General features: G+C 39.2%; 1 protein-coding gene across 2 annotated transcripts in view; it reads left to right on the top strand.

The window, feature by feature from the left end:
* The window catches only part of celf2 (cugbp, Elav-like family member 2), a 178,077-nt gene that overhangs the window by 56,922 nt on the left and 97,950 nt on the right, over positions 1-23,205 (top strand). For both annotated transcript variants that reach the window (XM_056247526.1, XM_056247533.1), the window contains exon 2: positions 13,574-13,609. In XM_056247526.1, the coding sequence (XP_056103501.1) occupies positions 13,574-13,609 (36 nt within the window). The remainder of the gene's footprint in view (positions 1-13,573; positions 13,610-23,205) is intronic.

Raw genomic sequence — 23,205 nt, 5'->3', positions numbered from 1 at the left:
CACAACGACCAGACAGAAATCTTCTCCCACTGGGAGTTATTACTACAGCGCTCTACAACACACACACACATGCATCAAACCCACAACAGTACACACACATAGACACACAAACACCTCCTTAAGACCTCCCAGCTGCTTAGCAAAACCATAGCGATGGGCCTCGCTCGCATTGTTCGGTCAATTTGCTGAAGTATGTTGACATTTTTCCAAGCTATTAAAAACTCTTCAATTTGAACGTTAAGTTATGGCATTATGGGTCCACTTTAAGTCAGACTAAATAGGCACGTAGTGAAAACTGAACTTTAAGAGCTATAGATTTGCTCTTCTAACGGCTTAAATGAAATGTCACTTGCTTTATTTTTCACTTTGGTTCAGTTTAACCCAAAGCCACTTGACCAAAGTCTACGGTCCAATGCACCATCCCACTCAAAATGAAAACAAGCGGTTCTAAAAACAAGTACACGAATAAACCACAACTGCACATTCTAATTTCTTTGTATTTTTAAGATCAATTTGCTTAATTAAAAAGTGTGCAGAAAGGCATGACGGCAGCACCTGTTCCTGTCATTTACTACGATTGGGTGCGTGCTAGGTAGTACAGCAATCTCTGCTCTGTATTACACGAGGCTTAATATTTAAATCAATGTTTTTAGGAGTATAGGAACAATCTGAACGGTTATAATGATTGTGACAGCCCTTATTTCTTTAATAATATATTTGTTTCATTGTGTGTGAATATTTTATGGAGATACGGTAATAGAATGTCTAGAAGCACTGTAATGTCTATTGCAATTGTATTGCTTAATTGTTATAGAAATGATGAAGTTGAAAGGTCATTAAATGGTTGTTCAATTAGATTTTACAGTTGAATTGAAATACTTGCAGCTGTAGCCTTTGTTATGTTTAAGTAAACAATTAAGTATACAAATGTTCAGGTTTAATTCTAAGTTAGGTTTGCCTAGTTTTCTACTACATGAAGTAGGACAGTTTATACTTACAAATATAGTGCATCTGTAACTGAGGTTCTTCTTTGCCGGCGGGGTGAACTGTGGTGCTTGGATCAGTTTTCTCATGAATACTTCACAATACAGACCTCTGCTGATGTAGAAAATCTGACCCCAGATCAACGTGAGTGTTAAAGAAGTGTCAGCAGTGGTAAAGGGAAGTGAGTGTTGTCTGTAGACCTGAGATAAGCTGTGATAAGAAGCGGCTACACACATTGTCAGTGATGCCGAGCTGTTGTGCCAAAATCCATTGAACCGTGATGTAAACTTTCCCATGGGTGAGCATTCCTGTGTGTGTGTGTGTGTTTATCTAAAGTCATATCCACCTGGAGAGGGCGAATATCTTCAGTTCTACCTGCCTTAACTCTGTTCAGATCATGTGCACATGTGACTATGGGCCCTATTTAAACGATCTAAGCGCATGGTCTAAAGCATACGGCGGAAGAGCACTTAGGGCGTGTCCGAATCCACTTGTGCTAGTTTAACAACGGGAAAAATGGTTGGCGCATGGTCTAAAAGGGTTGTCTCTATTCTCTTAATGAGTAATGGGTGTGTTTTGGGATTTTCGTGCGTTAAACCAATCAGAGTCTCATCTCCCACTCCCTTTAAATGCCAGTTGCGCTCACGCCATGGCGGATTTGCTATTTTACATGGTGGAATTTGATAGTGAAAAGACCGAACGCGTCTCCAGAGCACAAACGGAACTGCTCGTGCGCGAGATAAAAGTGCGCAAGCAGACCATCTACGGGACAAGCCGGATTCCACCATATCTTTATGTACACAATAATAATCTTTTACATTGTAATCCTTTTATTTGAAATATTTGGCATGTTTGTGTGCTGCTGTGCGTCCCTGTGTGTTTAATAAATAGAGTGTGCGCACGTAGTGGACCCGCCTATAGGCGCACACTACTAACGCACTCTTTAAATAACAAAAAAAATATTGCGCCATTGACTTTAGACCAGGTTTCAGTTGGTCAATGGCGCAATATTTTTTTTTGTTATTTAAAGAGTGCGTTAGTAATGTGCGCCTGTAGGCGGGTCCACTATAGCGCAAGATGTGAAAATGATAACTGCGTCGGGCTGAAACTAGCAAAAAACACTTGCGTTGCGCATGGCGCTGCATTGCTCCGGGTGTAAGATAGGGCCCAAAGTGTATTTTTGTGTGTGTGAGGTGTGTATATATATATATATATATATATATATATAGTCATTTATTTATTGTTTTAAATTAACAGCTCAAGGGGTGGACTATTGCACTAGCAAATCCAAGGTTATGAGTTCTAATCCCACAGATGTTAATGAAAAGTATATCTTGATTGCACTTTAAGTCACTTTGGTCTTTCCAAATTTGCAAAAATATACATGTAAATATATTGCAGATGTGACCTTGTGGATAGTGCATCTGCGCCAGTGTGGTTTCTGTGTGGGCGACCCAGTTTAAATCTATATGGAAGGGTAAATCTCATGAAAACAGGACACATTTCTTCCTAAAATCTAAAAATAAACAAATAGTATTGTTTTGAGAGGTCATGTAGCACGATGAGACCTTTTGTATGCATTTTTAAAAAAAATAAAAATTTATATAGCTCAACTGGGTCATGGGTTCTAATCCCATGCCTAAATATACTGATAATTAAGTAAGTTTTGAATGCACTTGAAGTCACGTTGGTGTTCCAAATGCATTTGAATGTATATGCATACATCTATATATGTACAGTAATTGTGTCATAAACGTGGTCTGGTGGATTGTGCACAAGAACCAAAGTTTTCTGTTTGGGAAACATTAGTTTTAATCTCAATGGTATTATGAATCTCACAAAAAATATATATCTGGGTCATATTTTTCCCCTCAAACTCTAAAGGAAAAAATAAGAAATTATATTTTGAGAGAACTTTCTACTACATGTTTTTTTTTCACACAGCAGTAAGAGAGAGAAAAGAAGTATCTGGAAGTCATTATGTTATATGCCGGTTGACGATAATGCAATGACATCATTGTGTGAACCAAACGCAACAACTCACTGGCGTGATGCCGAAAACATGCGTCTGGTTCTCATAATGACTCTTAGTGTGTGTTTGTGCATGGAAGGGCTGGGTAATGTTTCGGATGGAGCCAGTTTTATGCTTGCCGATTTTTCCTTGTTCTTCGTACTCTTCTTATACCTCTTAGTTCTCTCATCTTCCTCTTCTAGTTTGTCATTCAGACTGCATAGTATGTAGATGAGGAGATATCACCCAGCAGAACTGATGGATGTCTAAGACTCTGTGCTGTGTGTGTGTGTGTCGGCAGCATAACTTTATTTTATTACAGACTTACATCAAAATCATCATTAATGATGTATATGCTCAGCCCTCCTGCAGGGAGTGTGTGTTATGTGTGTGACATGAAAGTTTGTTTTCTTTTGCACTGCATGGTGTCCCATTTCGGGCCGCTCTACGTGGACTATTTATCACAATCCTGAATGTTTACTTGGGATATTACGCTCGAGTGTGAATGTGTGTGTATGTTTTCTTGGTTGCTATGAGCCTCAGTTTGTGGATTCTCGGCAGACTTCATTAGTTAAAACAAAAGCAGGATGACCATTTTGTCTGCTCCTCCACCTTAATTGATATTGATTTGTTCGCGCCTCTCGCGGGATTAAAAGTGTGTTTTGTCCCGTCGCCAGCGGTTTTTCCTTCTTCTCACCAGGGAAGTCAGTCAGTGACTGTTTTCATGGCTTTTCTCTTGTTAAAACGCAATCCACTGTCAATCCCATCCAAATTAAAACACCATTAAAATTGTGCAGGTAGTTTATAGATGCCTGCGGCTTCTGCCAAACATAACCACAGACATATCTGCAAAGACACCAAGGCTCTTAGCTTTTAATTGGCAATGCAAGTAGATCGGTTGGTAATAAATAGCAAATATTTTCAAAAATAGCTAAATGTTTTTATTTTAAACTGGAATGATAGTTGGCATGGCGCACTGCTAGCAGATGTGGTTGGTGACATGCAAGAATCACTAGCTCTGTTGCAAACCCTAGTAAGCTGCCTAGATATTTGCTGTGTACGTAGGTATTACCTTCTTAGTCAGCATGCTAATCTATACATAACCTCATACAGTAGATGACAGGTTTGAAAAGCTTCCAATAGTTTGATGTTAGCATGTTGCTAAGCTAACAAAACAATCATCTCTTATAACAAGCGCACACCATTTTTCAGTGCTTGCAAGGTAGCTAAATTGTGCTGTTTATTTGTGTTTGTAAACTTAAGACATTTGAATAAAAGTTTATAGCATTACGAATTCTCATTAAACTTAATTTGCACATCTATTTGCATACTGAATTTTTAAACAGAAGCAAGAAAGCAATTTTACAGGCCTGTGGCAAGCTTTTCCATCTGATGCCTTAAAATCCTATCTAGGTAGAAAGCTCTCTAAGGTTTGGAATAGAGCTACTGTGTGTGCGCTTAAATCAGTGTGTGATGAGTGTGTGTGATAAAGCAGTCCTTCAGCGCATGCTGATAATATACTAGCCCGTCTGTGGCGTTAGCCGGCTTTTCATCATCATGATTGATGGCGTGCCGACCCGGATCTCGAACGGTTATGATCATATCAATTTGCCGCCAACCTCATTGACATCTCTTTACAAGCCCGTTATCTTCCATTCTTGCCATAATGACGCCTCGCAGAACGAGCGCACGGCTCATCGCACCAGTCCCTGGCGGAGTGGGCCGGGATTACGCTGTCAATATGAGGGCCAGATTAAGTGGTAATGTGAGATTAACGTGTGGCACGAGTTTATTAAATGGGATTAACGCTGACATTTCACCCCAGTGGGACACCTCTGACATTCACGATCACGCTCATTTATGCACACATACAGCGAGAGATGACAAAACCGTTACCACGGCAGCCATGTGTCGCCCCATGAACCGAGACCTTTTGAAGACTGCATTGACACAGGTTTTTGTGTGTGTGTGTGTGTGTGTGTGTTTTTTACTTTCATTTCTGAGAAATACACTACATGTCGAGATGACGAGAGCATAGAAAAAGTGTGTATGGGTAATGAACTGAATACACCCTGATCACAACATTTCCGTCCACGTTCTACAGTGTTTTGGGGTAATAGGGGGAAAAGAGGTTAGAAATGAGTGTTAATTTGAGGAAATGACTGGAAAGTAGATTGAATTACTAAAGGAGGTGATGTGTGTAGAAAGGGCAGTAGTGCAGGGGTTTGACTATGGTGAAGTGGGAGCCAAATAACCTTGATTGTTGCTAATTATAACCACAAGTCATTTTCTTCAATTACATGACACATCAGTCAAACTGGTTGAGTGTGTTTGCATCTGTGTTAGTGCATGATTATGAATGTGTTGTAGGGACGGTAATACTTGTTTGTCTTTTTAATAATTGAATAATATATACAGTATATATATATATATATATATATATATATATATTCAGTAGTCAACATTTGAAGTGGATCAAAAACGTTAATCAAAGTTGTCCTAAGACAAGAATGGGTAATGTTCAAAATTCACTTTGATGAAAGGTTTTGATCCACTTCAAATGTTGACTATTGTGTATATATATATATATGTAACAATAAAACAATATAATTTAATATAAATATAAATGCAATATATTTGAATAATTACTATCACTTTTTACATTAATAATAATTTGTTACAATTGTGTTTGATAATTGTAAAAAAAAATTATAGAATATAATATAAAAAAAACAAAAGAAAAACCTTTTTAAATTGTATTTATTTATTCATTTTCTTTTTTAAATATTGCTAGCCATTGCCAGCGTTTTTGATCATTTTCATACAACTTTCATGGCCCTCAGAATATTTTGTTGTATGAATATCTGAACATGCAATATATCAAAAGAAAGAACAGAGCCTTTGCTTAAAAAAAGTTTTATTCTAGCTTCATGCATTCTTTTTGTATCAATACTTTAGGCAATATTTTGACCAAAATGCTGAGAAAATTACGGGGTTTTTTTTTTTTTTTTTTTTTTTTCAAAGACTACATTGTGTATTGTGGTTGTATTGCTTTTTTCTGCCTCTTTTTTCGCCTGTGTTTTTGATCCGGAGATTCAGTACTCTTTCAGAAGTTGCGTAATAGCGGCCCCTATATAACAGTGAAAACACAGAATGCCGGAAAACTCCATCAATGTGGGGAAGCGTTGTCTCATAAATGACGGAAATGGCGGGGAAATAGGACATCATAATACTTGATTGTTTTGGTGACAACATGTTAGGTATATATATTATTGGTTGATAATGATTATTAGATAAAAACAAGTCAGAAGTCAGACCACTAAATACACAATTTATAAAGTCTGGGCCTCTAAATGCATCCTATCACCCATGTGTCATGTTAATAAGGTGTGAGAGCAGTTTGTTGAACTTGTTGCATTTAGAGGTGAAGACTGAAGCAGGGCTTTACAATGCCAGCGTGCCTAAATACAGACCACTGTGGCAGTTTATGAAATCTTGGCATGTCTTCGGACCTCCTCTCCTTTCGTTCCACAGCTCTCCTGTTACACCGCACAGCTGTTCCATTTCAACAGACCCTTATTGCTCAAGTGCTTTATGAATGAATCTTTCCTTACATATCTCTCACGCTAGGAAAAAAACAAATCACAAATTAGATTTCTTTAATATCTCATTTGTTTCTCCTAGACAGCAATGAGAACAAATGGAGACCTTGGCTTCCAATATATTTTATTGGGAGAAAATAATCTCACATGTGTCTTGTCCTCTAGAACAAGGTTCCCACATCGGGCCTACAACATAGGAGCCACATACAACCAATGGCAAGATGTTAAATCCTTGATTCTGGCCCATAAATTAACTTGTTCATGCCTTGTAGATTTCTTAAACGATTGGTAGACCATGGTCTAAAATACGTAAATACAAACAGAAAAGTTCATTAGGTGACAACAACAAATAAGCTTGCATGGTAGCATCCACCCAAAAAGTTTAGGTATATGCGCTAAATTGTGTAAATTGTATTCTATCTGTAATAAATGCACTACTGAGTGTACAATGTTTTGAATTGGCTTAATTTCAATTAACGAAAACAAATTTGAATAGTTTGAGTTCACTATAACAACACTGCTCCTTAAGAATTGTATGAGATACTAAGTTTATACTTCATTTTAAACATAACTGAGGATTCATGAAATCTCCTGAGCTATGAAAGAGCGATCTCCGAGCAACACAATTTAGCGAGTGGGTATTGAATGTTAGCGTTGCTCTGTCGGAGGCTAGTGCATACATTAGAGAAGAACTAGGACAGTTAATGCAGTGCTAAAACTGTGCGATGCTAACAGCAGCTCCCCAAAGGCTTAGCTTCTTTATAACTACTCTAACACACTTCATCTAGGGCAGACGCTCGAGGCTGCTCAACTCACTGTCATTGATAGTCAGAACAAAGAGGTCAAAACAAAATGTATCACATATGGTGGCTACGTACATGTGCTTTGCTTGTTTTTCCACAGCAGCATAAGAATTGGTATGTTATTCTGCCGGGTCATTATTTGGCAGCGACACTTTTTGGCAGGATCAGTGTTTGGCTGCTTACCAGCCTTCTGCCATCAGGTGATACACTGCCATGTGTGTGTGTGAGAGAGTCAGAGCGTCTAGAACAGCTGCTGGGGCACATCTGTCTACCAAGCAACACACTCAGACACACACACAGGTCTGCACTCAATGGCAAATCCATTTCATAGCATCCAATGCGCTGTTAGGGGCCTTTGTGGGTTCAGGATGGGTTCTTGTGGTCCATCTGTACTATATTTTGATTGTTGATCTGGGTAAACATGCGCTAGACGGACATCTTAGTAAGTTTTGGCGTGCCACGCTGAGCTTTTGGTCTATTGCACCATGTATTTAAGATAGGGGGGGGCAGTGGCTCAGTGGTTCATGTAGGTTGTCTACAAACCGGAAGGTTGGTGGTTCAATCCCCGGTTCCACCTGACCAAGTGTCGAGGTGTCCATGAGCAAGACACCTAACCCCAGCTGCTCCCGATGAGCTGTATGGCGCCTTGCATGGCTGACACCACCGTCGGTGTATGAATGAGAGAGTGAATGGGTGAATGTGAGGCAAATTGTAAAGCGCTTTGGTGGCCATTGGGTCTGTGAAAGCGCTATATAAATGCAGTCCATTTACCATTTACCAAGAACACGTCATGTGTATATACTGCCCCTCGCTCTGCTTAAATAAAATCTTAACCTGTAATTCGCTGCAGAACTTCGAAGAGAGGTGTGCTATTATTTTACAAAGCAATCTCATTTACGATTTTCATTTGATAGGTGAAATAGATGAAAATGTCCATAGAGTTAAGTAGCACCAGAATATCATAGAGACTTGGGGATGGGCTCTTTTGACATGGAGAGTCTTTGACATAAACAACCACCTAGCAGCCATCCAAAGTACCTGGGAAATGTCCTAGAACACCTAAGGGACCACCTAGAACAGGGGTGCCCAAATCTGTTCCCAGAGCTCTACCTTCCTGCAAAGTTCAGCTCCAACCATAATCTAACACACTTGAACCAGCTGAATAAGTTCCTCGGGAACACTTGATGATTACAGACAGGTGTGTTGGAACAGGGTTAAAACTGATCCCTGCAGGAAAGTAGATCTCCAGGAGCAGGATTGGGCTCCCCTGACATAGAATCACCCAAGCAACTCTTCTATTTCCGACAAACTCCATGCGGTTGCTCTACCTCCTCCAACGGGACAAATTGCATTTGGAATGCTCACTTTGACGCGAGTAGACACAATGTCAGAACACTCTAGCAACCACTTAGAAACACTCTAGCAGCTGCATAGTAATGCACAAAAAACTTTTTTAGCAGAGTGCCCAATCAACCACCTTAAAACAAGCTTGCAGCCGCCTACAATACCCTAGCATTGTGACGGAGACTTTTGCATGTGAAAGCACCTTTAATTTAAATGTCATAATCATAATTAGGTTGGTGTGTGGGTCTGTTCTCTGTCTGTCTCTCTCTCTGGAGGGATGAATTGATATTGTAGCCAGTTTCTCATTAGCCATGTGTCCTGGGACAGTTTGACTTTATGTATGCCAGTCTCATAAACCAGCTAAAACGACTGTTCTGTAGCCACACTCTGCCTGTGTGTGAGTGTGTTCCTTCTCTTACAGTTCTTTATAAGGTGCACGTCTTCATTTACAAGTGGTACACATACGCCGTTTATGTTTATGGATTTTTTAGCAACAGACTTTAATAGCTCATAATGCCTCATAAACTGAGATCTGTGAGGGCTTGTGGGTAATGGAGCTTATGAGAAAGGGAGGGTGCGGTTGATTGATGAATGGTGTTGTCTAATCTGTTGCTTAAGGTTATGTAACCCGCTGTATAACTCCGATGTGTGTTAGATTGATAGGGTCTGAGCTAAGAACAGTAAATTCACCCTTTGAGCAATTCTTGTCAAATGAAGCCTGGCGTTGAACTTCCTAGACAAGTTTGTTGTCTGTCCCCCTTTCTCTCTGTTTCTTACACTCTCTCAGACAAACTAATAAAATGAGGCAGAGGAAAAGGAAAGGGTTTTAGTCACTTGGCAGTGATCGAAGGTGCTGTCTGAAATGTCTAAATCAGAACAACGAAACAGTCGACATATTACACCAAAACCTTCATAGCGGCGGATGGTACTGGAGCTTTCTTTTGTCTGTTTCACGGTTATTATCGGAAATATGTGTAAATTCCCATTTTTTACCACCCAAACTGGACCCGTTCCATTCATTTTCAGCCAAGACAAGCTATTCTGTTCTGGAAAAAAAGCCTTTCAGTCTTGAAGATTTCAGATTTCAGTCTTGTTTGAATAGTTGTGTGCAACATCTCCTTGTGTTTTGAGTATGAAATACTGGGCGAACTTTGACAAGAGTTTAAATATTGTCAGAAGAGATGAGGGTGTCATGGTTCAGTGGCTTCCTTCCTCACAAGAGGTTAAACGTGTCTCTCTTGAGTGCCAGTCACCCAGAAAGAGTATCAGCTTCGGTCTACCTTACTCAAATCAAACAGGCATTGCAACCTGAGGCTCAACTGACCACAAAACACACACTCCAGAAAAGTGTTTAAGCAGTCTTCATGTTGTCAAAGTTCGTTCAGTTTGTTCCAATACAAGATGCCTCGTTCGTTCATTTAGTTCATGAAAGAGATGTCCCAGTTCATTCAGTTTGTCCACTAAACCTTGGTCATTCATTTAGTTTGACATTTGTTCAGTAGGTCAATGGAATACTCCTTCACACTCTGCTCTTAAATGGTCTTCGCAGGCTTTGGTCATTGAAATAAAGTGAACGAGATTTGTTCACGTTACAGATTCGTTCAAAAATGCTGATTCGTTCTTATATAAAACACCAATGCAAGCAATCTGCAAAGTGTCCTATCATGGCTGGTAAAAAAGTAAAAAGAAAAAAAAAGAAAAGAAATCTACCGTACATTTAAGTACAGTGATAGTTTTTAGTTTCGCCTTATTTGGACACGTTGTAACAAACTTTGCTTCTTTTTCTGTGTCCTAAACAGCACTAACACTATACAGCAACAAGCAATCCAAATTACCTCTTTTTCTTGATCATTGAAATCGTGTTTTTTAGTGGTTTATTGGTTTCTATTTCCCTTGCATTATGCTGTGTAGCCCCGCCCACTGGCAAATCTCATTGGTCCAAAATTCTTCTCCACATAATTATATATTAAACACCCATATTCTGATTATGTGCTGTCAAGCAGTGATAAAGTGACGAGTGGTGTACATATATAAATAAATAATTTAAAACCCCTCCTATTCCAACAAGGACCGAGTTTAGTAACTGCTGTCAGCTCTAGAGTACTTTAAAACACTCCACCTGTCTAAGCTAGTGCATTATCACTCAAAAAACATGATGAATTTCTCAAGCAAGCAAAGCACATACTGCAAAATACACTCTGTTGCACAAGGGCTTTGATAAGAGAGAGAATGTGAGTGTGTTTGTGCGAGAGACAGATAGATAGACGGAGAAGTAAAGCGCGGAATGAGTAAAAGAGACGCAGGCACACAGATGGTGGGCTGTTGGAGAAAAAGAGATAATGATTACAGATGAGAGGAGATGGAAACAGGCACAGTTAGAAAGAAAGAATGATAGATAGAGACAGGGAAGGAGGGGATATGTTTCATTTCCATCTACCACCCTCCATTTTTTTTTAATAAGGTAATTTTCTGTTGGAATCTAGCGGCGTATTAAAGGAGCAAAGTGTTTTCAGACATGTATTTCAGAATTCAGCTACCGAAATTGTAAGGTTTATTTATTTATTTATTTGAAGTAGACGTTCTGCTCGGACCTCTTCATTTCTGCTGCTGTTAAAACCTAGTGAACTGCCTAAGCATTTTAAGGCATATAGGCAAAGTTTCGACACGAAAGCTGTTCCAAAAGCTATGCAGCCACATTACGTTGCCTTATAAGATACTTCATCTGAAAGGCAGCATTGTATGTTTTCTAGAATATACTGCGACAATCCCAGTGCCAAATTTATGTAAAATACTGTATAGCTTAGGCTGTTTTAAGCTGTTTTTTTTTTGTTTTTTTTAAATGTACTTTACTGTATGTAAGTTTGTGTGTGCACAATACTATATTACCACTTCTGACACATTCCTCTGACATGATCAGCCTTGGTGGGTGATGTGGGTTTGAGTCCAGCCTGCAACCTGTTCTGATCACATTTTTTGTGTGTCTATTCCCCAAAATTTCCTGTTACTCTACCCAAAATGCCCCTAAAAATGTCAGTTCAGAGTGGAACTGGAGCTTTCACACACACACACACATATATATATATATTCTGTCTTTTATTATGCCCAATTTCTCACCACCGTTTACGTGTTGGAGGGTGTAAAAGAAGACAGAAAAAAAATGTTTGTGTGTGCAAACACATCTGGGTTAAGGCCTTGCATAATTCAATCCCAGTCAAGCTCAATGCGGAGGTATATACGTCAGAAACCGTGGATAGACCTCTCGCTGTGTGGCTCTTTGAAATGGAAAGTAACCTCCAGCCCACCTTTGCTCTGATCACCAGTGCGGGCATATGCTATCCCTCTGCACCCCTCTCATTTGGGCCGGAATAAAGGAATAATTCACCATTAATAAGTGTATAGCTGCCATCCTGTTATTCAACAGCGCTGACGGCAGCTGTTATCAAACAGCGCCCGTTTCACCGGAAGCTTTCAGAATCATGACCGCACACTCCCCGTTGTCCACAGGGGACCAATTTATTAACATGCGGTGGGAAGCACGGTCTCTTTCTTCATGCACACAGCAGGAGCTCAGCGGTTGGGGAACGGAGCAAAAAAAAAAAGCATAAAAAAGAAAAGAAAAACAATTTGGAGTGGGCTGTTTGCTGCTAAGAAGAGTGGGGAGCTCATTTTGATTACCTGAGCTCGGGTGCCATGTTGAATGAGGGCCAAGATTAGCCATGCTGAATTGGCTGCAATTGATTTGCTCTTTGAATGCAGCATTCTGCCTTTTCACGGCAGTTTTGAAATGGTACTGGATTTTTTATTTGTTTTTTTTTTCTCGTAAACGCAATTGTAAAGGTCGCACACAACAAGTGATTGGTTTTTATTTTAGTTGATTTATTCCCACAAACAGAAAAGCACGCATGTTGCCACAAACACATACATGGATGAAACTCATATTTTAGCATAAAATCAAAAGCAAAAATAAGACTATATTATATATAATATTTATTTATTTGGGAATTAAAATAAGAGGATATACTGTATCTGTATACTTTAGTATTACACTAAGTTTACTGTGCAAAACCATTTGCCTCCGTCAGCATATAATGTGTAAATTATGATTCATACAGGAACTGGTTGCTAATGAAGTGCTATATTAGCCATTTGTTATTGTCAGCGGGGATGATTTGTTTTTCTTTTTTTTGGGGGGGGTGAAATATGTTAGAGAAGTCTGAAAGAAGTGCTCACAATGTACTATTCTTACACTCTCTCTCTCTCTTTCTTTCTGTCCATTTTTTTCTTCTCCACTTCTCTTGGGCTCAGTGGCTTGTGACGCTCCATATGTCCGTCTGCTTCTTCTCAGAGAGAGAGAGAGAGCGAGAGACATTAATACAGGCACCCTTCGCCTCAAACATTCAGCACTCATGTTTTCCCAAAAGCCGAACGCTCTGAAATGACAGGAGAATGGAGGGATGGGAAAGAGAGAGAGGGTGTGGATGATTGGACGTGTGAGAGAAAGACGGAGAGAAGGGGGTGTAGTGTGTGTGTGTGTGTGTAGACAGCAGTGAAGTGAATGCTATCGTACAGATGTTGAATGCACCTGCAGCTAAAGCAATGCATGAGAGCTCCCTGCAGAAATAACCACATACACTCACACACACACACACATACACACACACACACATACACACCTACATTTTATTCATAAATTGTATTTATGTATTTGTTTGTTTGATAAAAGTGTCTGCCAAATGTGTAATTGTAACTGCTCATTGCTTACCAAAATAGTTATGTATTTGACTTTCACTGAGCTAATGATTTAATTTTCTCTTTTTTTTCTCTCACAGGCAGGACGCAAGCGATCTGACTGGAACTATACAGAGGTAAGACTGTCTCTCTTTCTCTGTCAATTATTTGTATTCAGTTCTGGCTGTTCAATAGTGTGTTGACTGTGATATTGATGTGATGTTGTTGTTTTTTCATACACACAAAGCAGAAATGCTATCCTTTTTTACTCAATTGTTTTAACTGAGACCTTGGGTTAATCGCTGGATTGCTTATCCAACAAACACAACACTCATACATTGTATACCTTCATGACTTTTTCCATGTATGCTCTCAATAATGTTTAATATAACTTCACCACAGTATTTTAAGGCATCTTGGGTGTACTTCTGACTTCCGCTCCAACAGGTTGGCTTAAAAAAAATGTGTATCCTTCATAGAGAAGGCAATCCCAGAATGCACTGCAATGAGCTCAGTGGGAAAAAATGTCCAAGATGGTGGACGAACTCAGAGAAATGTTGTTTCATACTGAAAAAGTATCAAAATGATTCAATCTAAATAAAAATGGGCTATTTTGTCCAACATTTGTATACGTTATGAGTTTTTATGCTCATTAGAGTATCATGCTTTTAGCTTAGCAACATGCTAACTTGCATTTTATTGCTGCCTACCTAGACCGCTTGAATTCAAGTAATTTATGAGGAACCATTTCAGGTTGGATGCTGCCTTTTTATCCAAGATGGCGGAAGAATCCATAGAGTTGTCGACTTTAAAATTCATATTGTACGATAGACAATAGTAAACAGTTACAATAGGTTAATCTAATTATAAATAAACAGTTTTACCCAATATTTGCATGCGCTATGTCGATTTATGCCTACCAAATTTTTGTGTTTTTAGCTTAGCAACATGCTAATGTCAAACTCCATTGGAATTAATTGGAGTCTCTTGAGGCGCTCTTTTTTTTATTGGGCTGCCTATGTAGTCTGTTCTAAATCAATAATTGATGCGGTTCCATCTCAGTTAGCATGCCCTCTTAGAAGGTAGCTGCCTATATAGGCACTAAGTAGGGTTTCATAACATGATGCTAATGACAAGCTCAAACAGCATTCCAGTACCATTCAAGGTCTGATGCATCTGAAGCCAGCGTCCAATATAGGGACAGCAGCAGACGAGGATAAAAGAAGAAAGAGGAAGCTCAGGCTGTGCCGATTTTAGCGTTGTTTTTCTGAATTTTTGATTACGAGCGAAGAGCAGGATGACAGGGAAAGAGATAGAGAAATATAAGGTGTTCTCAGAGTCGAGGGTGCAGAGTTGAGGCTGGTAAAGATCTGTGACTGAGGGCCATTAAACCCAGCCCCACGGCTATGAGACGACACATCGAAAGAGCGCGCGAGAGAGAGAGAGAGAGAGAGAGAGAGAGAGAGAGAGAGAGAGAGAGAGAGAGAGCTAGAGAGAGAGAGCTGCTGAGAGTTTTTTTGATAAACTGCTGATCCTGAAATAGCTACACCTATTTTTCATCGGGAATTCTGTTAAGAATAAATTGTCACGTCTCATCTGGAGAGGAGCTTTCTTCCTCAGGGCGGCACACTGAAACTCAAAGCCGGTGTCGGAGTTCGGCACCCTCTCTGTCGTTAAACCGATGCACTGTGGGTTACCGCCGGCAACTGGCTGATTGACAGACAGCCTGTGAGTTTTCAAGGGCATTCACAAAAAGGAAAAAAAATAATATGTCACCCTCGGAAAATGCTGTGGACGTTACAGTACATTAAGGGAATATGACATGAAAAAAAATAAATTCAAAGATATTTGATCTCAAAAATAGATTTTTCTCAAAACTCAACAACTGACTGATATCCATCATAGCAAGTAAATTTCCTGATATCCCTCCTAGCATTGTTTCCATATGTTTCAAGTTAATATGCCGTCTACCTCAAATCCATTGCCAAACCCACTTATCAGTTCCCGCCCACTGTTTGTGTGTTAAAAAAAAACTAACATAATATGGTGTTTCCAAAAGAAAAAGAAAAACATCTTCCCCCATCCAAGATCTCTGTTTTCCAGGAACATGATGATGTAATGGGCATCATGTGTTTTTCGTGTGTGCATATGGGTTTAATTTGCCAAATATTGTTGATCGAATCCCCCAACTTCTCTCTCTTGCACCACACCCAGAATTACCTCAGCATTCATCTGTTCGCCAAAAGTCGTGTGTGTCTGCGTGCTTGCGGTTAAAGCAATTTTCATGCGACTTTATATGCAGATGAAGTGTAAAAGAACACGCTGAAATTCACAAGGATAGCAAAACACCTCTGGAGCGTGAGGAAATAAACTAGAGATATAGAGCAGAGGATATGACAGGGAAGGGAGGAAAGGGGAATGTTATTTTGGTGTAGTAAGAATTATAGGGGGGGAACATACTTTTGTTTGTGTGTATATGTAAGTGTACAGGAACATGCTTTATGAAAGTATGCTAATGCTAATACAGATGCGAAGGCTTGGGGCGAACTCATCCTTGCATTACCGTAGTGGTAACAGACCTCAGAATTCAAACAGCAGTTGACCTGAAAGAGAAACTTACAAAAGATACATAAATGATAATGGGAGCTCTAGTACCCCTTGTGGAAATGCTGAGAATGCAATGCATACCTGCGATGGGTTATGAATACCGCTCTGACACATGCAATCGAACTTGGGTAACTAGGAACGTTTGTGCAAAGTATGTTTCGGGCCTAAAGGGAAAATTCCTCCCAGAGGAATAATAATCTATGGAATCTATAATAAGCCTAATTTACATAGTAAGGTGTGGGGTGAGGGGACTCGTGCTGAAAAGAAACACAATGACTTAAATTCCCATGGTGCAGCGCAAGACAAGTCTCAGGAGACTTGAGGTAGTCTCCATTTGTTCTCCATTTAATCTCATTCCCAAATGATAAATTTGCAATGAATCTTCTCTTATTTTTTTCTCTTGAATTTTTAAAAGTTATTATATTATATTAATACTATATTTAATGTTATATTTAGATGTTTTTTAAAATACATTGTAGATAAAATAAAATAAAAAATACATTAAGTTAATAATATATAGGCTTTATACACTCACCTAAAGGATTATTAGGAACACCATACTAATACTGTGTTTGACCCCTTTCGCCTTCAGAACTGCCTTAATTCTACGTGGCATTGATTCAACAAGGTGCTGAAAGCATTCTTTAGAAATGTTGGCCCATATTGATAGGATAGCATCTTGCAGTTGATGGAGATTTGTGGGATGCACATCCAGGGCACGAAGCTCCCGTTCCACCACATCCCAAAGATGCTCTATTGGGTTGAGATCTGGTGACTGTGGGGGCCATTTTAGTACAGTGAACTCATTGTCATGTTCAAGAAACCAATTTGAAATGATTCGAGCTTTGTGAAATGGTGCATTATCCTGCTGGAAGTAGCCATCAGAGGATGGGTACATGGTGGCCATAAAGGGATGGACATGGTCAGAAACAATGCTCAGGTAGGCCGTGGCATTTAAACGATGCCCAATTGGCACTAAGGGGCCTAAAGTGTGCCAAGAAAACATCCCCCACACCATTACACCACCACCACCAGCCTGCACAGTGGTAACAAGGCATGATGGATCCATGTTCTCATTCTGTTTACGCCAAATTCTGACTCTACCAACTGAATGTCTCAACAGAAATCGAGACTCATCAGACCAGGCAACATTTTTCCAGTCTTCAACTGTCCAATTTTGGTGAGCTCTTGGAAATTGTAGCCTCTATTTCCTATTTGTAGTGGAGATGAGTGGTACCCGGTGGGGTCTTCTGCTGTTGTAGCCCATCCGCCTCAAGGTTGTGCGTGTTGTGGCTTCACAAATGCTTTGCTGCATACCTCGGTTGTAACGAGTGGTTATTTCAGTCAAAGTTGCTCTTCTATCAGCTTGAATCAGTCGGCCCATTCTCCTCTGACCTCTAGCATCAACAAGGCATTTTCGCCCACAGGACTGCCGCATACTGGATGTTTTTCCCTTTTCACACCATTCTTTGTAAACCCTAGAAATGGTTGTGCGTGAAAATCCCAGTAACTGAGCAGATTGTGAAATACTCAGACCGGCCCGTCTGGCACCAACAACCATGCCACGCTCAAAATTGCTTAAATCACCTTTCTTTCCCATTCTGACATTCAGTTTGGAGTTCAGGAGATTGTCTAGACCAGGACCACACCCCTAAATGCATTGAAGCAACTGCCATGTGATTGGTTGATTAGATAATTGCATTAATGAGAAATTGAACAGGTGTTCCTAATAATCCTTTAGGTGAATACACACCAATATATGAAGTATTGTGCTGAAGTATTAAAATATATATTTGATATATATTTAGATATTGTTAACACCTTGTAATAAAATAAAATATATAACAGATATAATGCTGTATGTATGGCTATATTTGAAGGATGTTATTTGTTGAATAAAGCTAAACGTTGAATAAAGAATATAAAGTTAAAATCTCTTTAGAATCCAAAAAAAGTTTCATCCTGAAAGTTAAGTATGTTTGGGGCCTTGGTGTCTCTGAACAGAAGAACAATAGGTTTTAAGACACCCCCTATGTGCTTTTTCTTTCCTATGGGCTACCATCCGAAATACAGTTGTCAACTTAGATGCAGAGATACTCTAATCTCTCTCTTTATCTTTTTCTTTCAACATCCATCGCATAACAAAGAGAAAAGGAAGTGTAAGAACATGTGACTGTGTAATTAGCTCCTGTGTGCAATCACCGATTCCCTCATGCTGAATGACTGACTGCCTCTTAGCTAGCTGCATCAAAACCATTTCTTTTCTTTTTTCACTCCTTTTTTTTCCGGTACCGGGGGTCTTAACAGCAGTGGGGGTGGGGGGACCGAGAGGAAGAGGGGGGTGGGGGCGGAATGGGTTGTCAGCTAATTGCATCTCTCCGTGGCGATTATGTTCTCATAGAGAAAACAACCGATAATTATGGGAGCCGGGATGGCAGCACAAGAGAACGGTTACCGAACCGTCATGGCGGCTCGTGTGGGACCCGGCCTCATTATCACCACAGAGACTGACCCGCCCCCTTCACCCCAGCAACCGCTCTAATTACCATCCAAGCAGACCTGTCAATCAACACTATTTATAATCCAACTCTGAGAGAAGAAGAGGAAAAGAGGGAGAGAAAGAAACATGAAAAAATAGTCCCTGGAAATGGCAAGTATAAACCTTCAAGGTTTATTACAAGTATTCAGGTTTGTCACTTCTGTAGATTGATGTATTTAGTAAATGTGAATGGGCCTGTTTTCTCTTTTGTCCTGTTTGTCTGTAGATTGATTATTAGGCCTTTCATAAGAACCTTTCAAAATGATCACATTGAGGCAGATCACTGAAAAGAAATAGTACTGTGGGACTATAGACTTTGGTCAGGCCAGATGACTTATTTAATTTGACGTCTATGAAAATAGATAGACGCACTGTTCTTTCAGTGTCAATATCGATCGTTCAGCTGAGAAAACTTTGAAAATATGTCCTTCCAAAAAAAAAAAATTCATGTGGACCAAAAACCTTTTACACAAACCAAAAACACATCAACACATAAAACTTGCATGGAAAAGTCAAAAGCATCTTTTTTATTTGCGTCACCCTGATGGCACATATTCTATGCGTTTTCTCTTTGCACATCTGCAAAGCATTGCTCAAACATTTCCAGTGTGATATTCAAATCACATTCAGTCTATTTTTTTTATGCAGTTAGAATGCTCATGAAATGACTCTTTTTAAGATGTTAATTTGATGAAATGGTTGTAAATTCTGATTAGAATCTGTAAATATTGTGTAAATCTAAATATAAAGTTAATACTCTTTTGATTATAATTGTACAGTATGTGTAAGGTATTTAAAAATACATCATTCAAAATTAAAATGATTTCAACACTGTATGCTAAATGATTTTTAAAAAAGAATCTGTTGATTATAATAAGTGAATAACCTAATGAGTAATGATAGAACATTCAATATATCAGCTTATTTGTACATTTTTAGATTTGTGATCAACAGAACTAGTTGCAGTTCCGAATATATATGCATGTATATATATATAAATTCATATACATACAACTTGATTATAAGGTTGTAAATTCTGAATATATTGTGTAAATCTGGATAGTATCAATTCTGAATATACTCTGTAATTCTAAATTCTTGTAAGTGTAGATTTAAAGCGTGATTATAATTTTTAAATCCAAGTAAGTAGTTAAAAATTCTTAATAAATCGAGAGAAAGAGAGATATTTACACAATATAAAGCAAATCTGAATCAATAGTGCTTGATATTTGCAAATCCATGTTGTATAGTTACAAATTCTGAATATAAAGTTGCAAATCTGAGTATTTCATTATACATACGATTATGAAGATGTAAATACTGAATATTGCTGCAAATACACACCAAATGAACTCAATTACATTGCTAAGCCATACTGTTTCTCGGCTTCTCTCTTCATAACCATTGTTACTCGTTTCACAATAGCCGGCTAGTGTTTGTTTCCATTGAACAGAACATCATTTGCAGGCTTCTGAATGAGCCACCCGAGGTGAGGCCTTGTGAAAGGTTCGTTAGGCAGCCCTCTGAACGAGCTGCACCACAGGACCCCATCTCCGTCTTTAGGGGGAGGCACCTGGACGAGCTCCACGGTGAGGCCTCGTGTAGGCTGAGTGATATGAGGCGTGAGACTTTGGAGTGCTGCCCTACTGTTACTCACAATCCTAATACCTCACAGATGTTCTGGATCGAGAAACAGCTGTCTAACATTACGTACGCGCACAAAAACGCTAGCGGCCCCCAACAGCCGGTGGAACATTTCACAAAGCCTCCCGTACACAATGTCAATTTACAAACATAAAACGGGAAAATCCAAAAAACACCACGTCCCACCTACAACGTGAGCATCCTGCCGTAAGCCGTTAATACATTAGCGTAATGCGTTTAAACAAACGCCACGTCACATCGCTAATACCCTCCCGGTGGAATAGCCTCATATTTTTGCTTATGTTTGTGCGTTTCACTGAAATATTTGCATTTGTTGTTCATCTAGCCCGGTTCAGACACTTTGCTGGAATAAACGAGAGCCTCTAATCAGAAATACCATGAAAGAGTCTGAATGCTCTGCTTAATTACACATTCGCACACAAAGTCCCGTCCCTCATCCCTGATTGGGTTATTGTCTCCCGATTTTTCTCCTCTAACGACCGTTGGGCCCCCCCCACGCTCTGAATATTCATGAGAGGAAGTGTCTCACTAGATGGCAGTGCAGCGCAGCGTGGCCATGCTAATGAGCTCACGGGGGATTAATATTTATGAGATCTGGGAGGAGGATACTGCCAATGTGACTTGTGCGAATGTGTATGCGTACAGTGACTCAGACCTTAATATCTGAATCAGTTAGACAGCACAGAGTGGCCTGTCACGTACACAGACTTAAAGAAGAAAAGAGACTGCTATTTCACTTGCTTTGAGTGTAGTTGTCGAGAAAATGTCTATAATGTATCAAAATCTAAAACTACTCTACATTTGGATTTTCTTTGAAACATTTTTCACTCAGTAATTGCTAGTAAATGTTACACATAATTATAAAGAAACCACAATTAACATTGAATTAAATGTGATTTTTTTTTTCAGTTGAAATTGTATATTCTTTGTTTTATTTACAATTTCTAAAAGGATTTTGGTAACACTTTACACAAAGTCTCATTTGTTGACATGAACTAAGAATGAACAATACTTCTTCAGCATTTATTAATCTTAGTTAATATTAATTTCAACAATTACTAATACATTATTAAAATCAAAGGTTGTGTTTGTTAACATAGTCAATGCACTGTGAAGTAACAAACAATGAACAGCTGTAACAAAGATGAATAAATACTGTAACAAATGTATTGCTCATCGTTAGTTCATGTAAGTTACTACATCATTAACTAATGCTAACTAATGAACCTTATTGTAAAGTGTTACCAAGATTTTTTACAGTTTACATTTGTTTTGTTTTGTAGACTTACGGTATCGCAATTTGAATCCCATTCATGTTATTTACTGTTTTTCAGTTAACAAAAATGTTTTAATTTAGTTTTTGTTTGCGATAATATGGTCAGTTACAATCGTCACTATGTCACCACCAATGACACGTAATGTCTTCATGCATCATGTCTGAATTACAAGCTCGAATGAGAGAACTATGTGATTTGAAGAAAATAATTAATTAGTTTTGGAATTACATGAAAGTGGGTAAATATTGAATTTTAATTCCCTTAACTACATTATGAGTCTGATATGAAATAAGCTTTAACTAAAGTGACGAGTTGTAGTGTCATGACCTGTGGCATTCGTGACTCATTTTAGTAATTGTAGCAGTTAGGTTGTGTGTATAAGGGAGAGTGGGGGTTTGTGTAAGTGTGTGTGCCCATGTTACATAAGATTTTACTGGAAGAGAAGAGGATGTAGTGTCACAATGAGTGTGTGTGCACTACTAGCATTGCCGATGGAAGAACTTGTCTCTCGCTCGGCTTCTCACTCTGTTGTTCTAGAAAATCACACACACACACACACACACACACACACACACACACACAGACACAGACACGCACAGTCCAGACAGGTCCATCAATCGTCAAACACCTCTATTGGGTTTGACCAGTTACTGACTAAGCCATTAACCTCTTTCAGACACACACACACACACACACACACACACGTACAAACACGCACGCACACACATACACACACACACACATAAACATAGTGTATATGTACAATTATCAAAATACACACACATATGGTTTAAATGGATATTCTGGGTGGTGATCTCAAAATAGAGCAGAATATAGCAGGATTTGAACTTTTTTACCTCAGACACACACACACACACACACACACACACACACACACACACACACACACACACACACACACACACACACACACACACACACACACACACACAGACAGGACTGATGAACTAGTCCAGACATGAGTGTCAGGTTGACAGCCTCATACCCAGAGGAATGCTTCCTTCAAGCTGAAGAGAATCACTCGTTTGTTTGTAAGGTATGGGTGAAAGAAAAGTGCAATTCCCCTTAGGGTTGAGCCTATAGCCTCCATCATCTTTGTCATGTATGTGTGCTCGCGTGTGTGGAGATGAGTTTGACAGTTGTCAGAAAAACTTGTTGACCAATTGAAAATACTTTCCGACCTTTAACATTAGACAGACATGCAAAGCACGTCCACCATGTAAACTTCCACCTCTGTTCACCCATTCAGGGAAATTAAGCTGCAAGAATAAAGAAATATTCACAATTTAGGCTCACTGGGCATTCATTTCTGAACTGCAGCAATACGTATAGAAACCATTGTAACCAACATTGCCAGATTCACATTCATCAGTTTTGGAATCCTTTTAGCCACTCGCTGGACATTTCACTGGACAAAGTGTCGAGAAACGTGCATGAAGAACATAATTTTGCAGACATTTGCCCAATGAGCCTGGGTTGAGTATTCATGATTATAATGTCATAAACATGAGCTCATTAACAAATGACCGCCCACATTTACATAGCAATTACTACTTAGTATTCCGCAAAGTAGCCTAATGAACGACAGTGAACTATGCTGATACGTGGAGGTTTACAGAACCCC

This window comes from Rhinichthys klamathensis, unplaced genomic scaffold, assembly GCF_029890125.1.
Source record: "Rhinichthys klamathensis goyatoka isolate OS25496 unplaced genomic scaffold, OSU_Roscu_1.1 h1tg000048l_1, whole genome shotgun sequence".
NCBI lineage: Eukaryota > Metazoa > Chordata > Actinopteri > Cypriniformes > Leuciscidae > Rhinichthys > Rhinichthys klamathensis.
The sequence above is the reverse complement of the archived record's forward strand: the minus strand, read 5'-3'. Positions and strand labels throughout refer to the sequence as shown.